This window comes from Trichoplusia ni, chromosome 4 (assembly GCF_003590095.1).
Source record: "Trichoplusia ni isolate ovarian cell line Hi5 chromosome 4, tn1, whole genome shotgun sequence".
Lineage (NCBI taxonomy): Eukaryota > Metazoa > Arthropoda > Insecta > Lepidoptera > Noctuidae > Trichoplusia > Trichoplusia ni.
Window position 1 is genome coordinate 17,731,242 of NC_039481.1, and position 5,799 is coordinate 17,737,040.

General features: G+C 34.0%; 1 protein-coding gene across 1 annotated transcript; it reads right to left on the reverse strand.

Annotated features, from left to right (window-relative positions):
• Positions 1-320: 320 nt before the first annotated feature.
• LOC113493216 lies at positions 321-3,485 on the reverse strand. Its single transcript, XM_026871083.1, has 5 exons — positions 2,561-3,485; positions 1,963-2,175; positions 1,367-1,547; positions 933-958; positions 321-515 (listed from the first exon to the last, which is right to left on the reverse strand). The coding sequence occupies exons 1-5, from the start codon at positions 2,621-2,623 to the stop codon at positions 321-323; spliced, it is 678 nt and encodes a 225-aa protein (XP_026726884.1). The 5' UTR covers positions 2,624-3,485.
• Between the last annotated feature and the right edge of the window lie 2,314 nt (positions 3,486-5,799).

Sequence of the window (5,799 nt, forward strand, 5' to 3'; positions counted from 1 at the left end):
GGGGTATCTTTAGTCGGTGAAACTCCGATACATATTCCAACTCCAGGCTCTTGACGTGGTTTTTTTTATAACTCTCGCACTAAGGAATTTAATCCTTGTGTCGCGGGAAATTTTGCAAACATACAACTCAGACTCAGACTCAGGACAAGCATTCGAGGATCACACAAATGCTTGTCCTACACGAGAATCGAACCCGCGACGCGTCGCGCTCAGTGGGTTTGGCTTGGCGACCTCAACCATTTGGCTAGCCGTGCTGTCAAAACAAGCGTAAAAAAAATGATTTCAAGTGACGTTTAAAGGATACATACAAAAAATCACAATCATGTAATACTGTAGCATTTATTGAGGACACTCATGATGGCTCTGACTCTGTCCAGGTATTCTGACAGGCAGGTCTTCAGGCAGCTTTCTAGACTGGTCTGAGAACTCCTGTAGTAATCCTGCAGGCTGGACATAGCCACCTGTTTCAATTGGAGAAGGCGGTGGATAAGCTCGTCGAACTTATCGTTCTGCATCTGTTTTTTGAGAGAAAGTAAATAAATATTGAAATGGATATCACATGGTATACAATGAAATGTAACTTATTGCAGTGGAAGTAATATGCGGTTATGGATATTGTAGTGGGATTAACCATGTAGCAAGAGTGGAAGATGCTGCGAGCTCCGATAGTTGTACTACATTAATTTGAGTGCTGTTGCTGCCCGCGAAAGTTATTGTTTGTAGTACTTACACTGCTCTACACCCCAGGTGGTTAGATAGCGCAGCAAAATTAACAGGAGAATTTGAGAAACTAAAGTAAAGGATGATCCAGACTTGTCTAAAGTAAAGTTGGTTATCTAATAAAAAATGTCTTACTTACATAATTAACCACGCACTGCTCAGCCGACCGTTTGTTTTCAGGATTCTCGTCCCGACACAGATTAATAATATACCTGTACCCTTTCCTCCAATGAGCGATCTAAAACAAAAAATAACTTTTTAAGATCTGATGTGCAGTCTTTGCCCTTTGGCTATCTCTATAGTGCTAGTAATGAAGGTTACTATACTATACAGTAGTTTTTACGGTTTTATAGCTATGATTAAAGGATACCTTATCACCAAGAATGTCTATGACACACTATGTCTATTACCGTTAGACCGTTGAACTATTCATATCTAAATGTAATATTTCTGTTCCCGGAAACATTACAACAACAGTTATGTTTTTGCCATTTTTCTGGATTTATGGATACGGAAAACTTTTATCATCATTTTTTCTTAATTAAAAGTATCTTATTTTACTCCAATACCCCCAAGAGTGTGTGGACACAGTTTAATGATTATCGGTAGCGTAGCTTTCGCGTGAAAGCGTAACGAACAAACTTACTTTCACATTCATATATTAAAAATAAGTAGGGATTAGCTACCTGTTTTTCCCACAGCTCCACGTTTTCCCTCTGCTCCGTATCCTCGGACGCGGCTTGTCTGAGGCACTGCTGCTCGCTGCTGTAGTACTGCGTGGCAGCCTGTCTCGTATCGTTCCTGTGTGCGTATAGGCAGTCGTTCCACTGAAATAAGGATATAGCAGATATATGTCATTGTGTTTTTAATAATATAATTACTTAATGCTTAGACTGTTGTATTTCAGTTTGGATAGTATTTTGCTTGTTCTAGGACCAAGGGACTTATTACCACATCTCAAAATCGTTTTTATGTTGTGAAGTAGGCCGTTTTCCAGGTACTTTAAAAACTTTAAAATATTGACTTTAGGTGCACGGTTCCAAATCGTCATTTTATGGAGAAGAACCGGCAAGAAACTGCATAACTCCTATATTTGTATTCAAGTATCATGCAGTTTTTGTACCTATATTCAGGTTTGAGACCAGGTTATAGGATATACATGTTTTTAATCACTGCTTATAGAATTCAAGCTTTGCGTTTTAATGTAAAATGTTAAATGTAATATTAACGACGGTTCTTCACCTTAGAATTCCGATCACTCTTAAAGTTATGCTCCTGATGCTTGATCATCTGCAGGCGGTACTGCACGCAGGCCTCCAGCCTCTGGACCTGGAACGCGTCAGCCCAGCTCCGCATCTGGTTCCTGTCGTACTCCTGCTGGGTCCTCGATGACGTGGCGTCAGTCTCAAATTTGTGGATCAATGATTTTGTTGAGGGTTGTGTTTCATTTTTTGGCTGCGAAAGTCGATTGAAACAGTTTGGCAAATGTATTCATTATTATCTGGAGTACCATTATTTTTTACATGTATTCGTTTTTGGTGCATTTGCGACCCTGTGCAGTTCATCTTTTAGCCAATTTAGAACTTTAATTGATAAAAGAAGTCATCATCTGACCATTACCGAGAGAAGTATACACTTTGGAGTGGCTAAAGCACTAAAAGAGAGGCCTTTTGAACATTCTCTACATACTACTGTAGCTCGATTCTGACTACCTACGTCATTCACACTTCTACCATCCATCATAGATATTTCCTCTAAGATAGGCTAGCCTATTTCCAGCCTAGGACCACACTGCATACACTAATCAAATACTTAATAACAAACAAGGAAGTGAACTTACCTCACAAGTAGCACAACAAAACAGTACTGACAACATAAAAATAAATAACTTAAATAAAAACATTTTATTTTAATATGTTCATATAAGTTCGATCTAGCCGAGAGTTTGATATAAATTGCGCTATCTGTAACAGGTTAAGCTAGATCTGACGTAAAGACAGTAGTGTAAATATATCAATTAATGTGGAAATTATTATTATGGACTTTCCCGCGCGCGTTGTTGTGAAAATATGCAGAATGGAGGGATGGCAAGCAATTTTCTAAATGAAAAGTCATTTAGAAAATTGCTTTAGTAAATTATTAGGTATCTAGACCTTTTCATCATCAGCCTCGAATAACCCATTGTTGGACACTTATCTCCTAACTTATTTTTTATGCTGCTTTAATATTGTCATAGAGCTCAAACACCACCCAAACATATTTAATACACATAAAATAAACCAACCAATCTGAAAAGGAGTTAATTTTAAATTAAAATCTTGCAGTTAGATCTTAACGCAAGCAAAGTACCAACATGACCTTTTCATAGTTAAATGAACTACTTGACAGAGTTATCTTGCCTAGTAACAAAAACTGGATTTAAAATATCTGAAAACGCCAACTCGCGTTGTGGTAGATGACTTATAAAAGGCTGAGAGTGCTAAGACTACTGACCAGCAGAGGGAGATACATCGTCGAACATAGTAATATTAGTATAATAAAATATTCCTCTAATTATGCTGACAGTCTGACCGTACAATGCATCGACGTGATAACCCACAGGTTATCTATTCGAAGATTGAATTAATATTTATTTGCATGCGATGACTTCACCAAGGTCGTGCATATAGCTAAATGCTGAATGCACACCAATCTATGCTTATGATATTTGCATCGTATTTTAACAGATTTTTTTGGTTAATGCTGTTAAAAATTCTTCAGAACATGAAAATTAAGAAAGTTCTTTAGGTTTTCATTATTAATGCGTAAACATTTTATATGGAAAATATACCAGCCTACACAATTGGGTAAAAAACTATAATTAGTTCAAGTATATTACTGGTAATATTATCTTTTGGTATTTTTTCTTCCCAACTTCCCAGTGTGGAAACTGTTTTGGATTATGTGTAGTTTATTATGATTGTAATTGTTTATATATAATATCTGTTTGTTTCAATATTAAAATAAAATAAAAAAATAAAAACACAGTTTCTTTGCTGAGTAAAACAAATCTAAATGTTAAAATATTTATTACAAAAGAATTGTCAATTACATTTTTATAACATTAACAACAAGAATGACATTAGTTTTTTTTTTATACATTAACAAACGCTTGTACTTCGTTTACGTATTTTTTTTGTCATAATAGATATGTATTTTAGGTTATAATTTAATTTTAAAACTAAAAGCATTTTAATAATTAAATAACAAATTATTATATTATAACTAAAAATTACAATTATATTAATAATTAATTTTAAAAAGGAATTCTATTAATTTTACAATAAAATAATGTTTTAACCTAAAATACATATGGATTTAACAATAAAACATTTCGTTAACATAAAATAAAATATTTTTAAAACTAAATATTATTACATTTACAGTACCTAGTTTGCATAAAAACTAAAAAAAAAGCTAAATTGCGCTAAATTTGATAAAATTTAGTCGTCAAAGTAATTTATTTAAAAATTTAGTTCTCAATGTCAGTTAGTCTTTATGCAAGATACATTGTTTACCTAAGATTAAGTTACATTTATTTATAGGCTATCACAGTGCGTGTGTATACTGAATTTAAAAATATAGAAAAGCAATGGCCCGTCCCTGAAACTCTTTAATTAGCAGCAGAGTGAAAATTTAAACGTAATTTCGTTCATATCGCTTAAGTTGTCATACATTGCCGGCGAAAGCATACATCTTTTTAAGTACAACTGTGCGGAACAGCAATGTATTACTACTTGCTCACTATTTTCGGGTGATCTTAATGATCCTTTGTTAATAAAAATCCTCCTTCTTATCCCTTTCAAAACGCGTCGATTCTTTCGTTTACCAGTCTCATAAGATATAACTTAATACCTACTTTTTGACAATTAATAATTTTATTTAACTACTTAATTCTTATCCAAACTTAAATTAATCGTTTTTGAATTAAATTAATATCACCAATTAATGTTCTTTGGCGCTCAGAGGAGTCGTATAATCGCGTTTCGTAACGGTCTTGAGTTTCTGAAACGATTTATAATGACGATTATGAATCAATGTGAAAATTTAAAATCTTACATAACGTTGTGTAAGCGAGAGCGCAATATAATGCGTAGAGCGGCGTCTCTATTTCACATTCTTACTTTAAAAGATTAAAAAAAAATTAAACTGACAAAGATGTAATTAATTCCACATATCTGGATATTTGTACTGAGATAGGTGGATGAAATTCTATATTAAATGGCATAGATTTCATGTTAAAATTACTTTGGAAAACGGGGCATTGCTTTACAATTAATAACGGACACTCTGGACCAATCATATGACCGTATTTCATTCGCCAAGCTTACTAAACCAATATTAAACATTTAAAAATAAGACTGAGTCGTATACGGTAACAGGATTATTTGCAAGAGCGTAGCAATTATCATAATAAATATAGAATACAGTTACAACTAAAAGAAGACAGAATAAGGAATACTAGAAGAAATATCTAGGTGTAGAAGATTATCACTCAGAATTCATGGGGTCTGTCACCACATCTTAAAATTAGATCAACGTCTAGATATTAATAACGCCCAAACATATAGAAAGTATATTCTCTTTTGTTAAGTCACGTGACTCAGACCTGCCAGTGTTTTTAAACGCTAGAGGGTCAGTTGGGGAAGAGAGACACCACTCTATCTATTCTATCTCTCCGTCACGCTCTCACCAAACGTCGCGTAGTCGCCTTATTTTAAGACGTGAATACAGGTCCCATGACTGATGAGACGATCCCGGGCCATTTGTAGAGTATACAATAAATTAAATATTATACATGTATAAATATATACATAGTTGCAATAGATATAAGTACTTTAGTCACTATCCTAAATAATTAACAATCAATCACATTATTTAAGTAATATTAACTAATATGACACATTCATTTTTTAAGCTGAAACTAAGTCAGAGACTACAATCACAAGTATTGAAACAAGGAAGAAAAGGCGGTTATAGATAAAAAAGAAAACCATCTGTTGCAGGTGCTTTTCTTTTGGCGCTATTTAACACACGTTG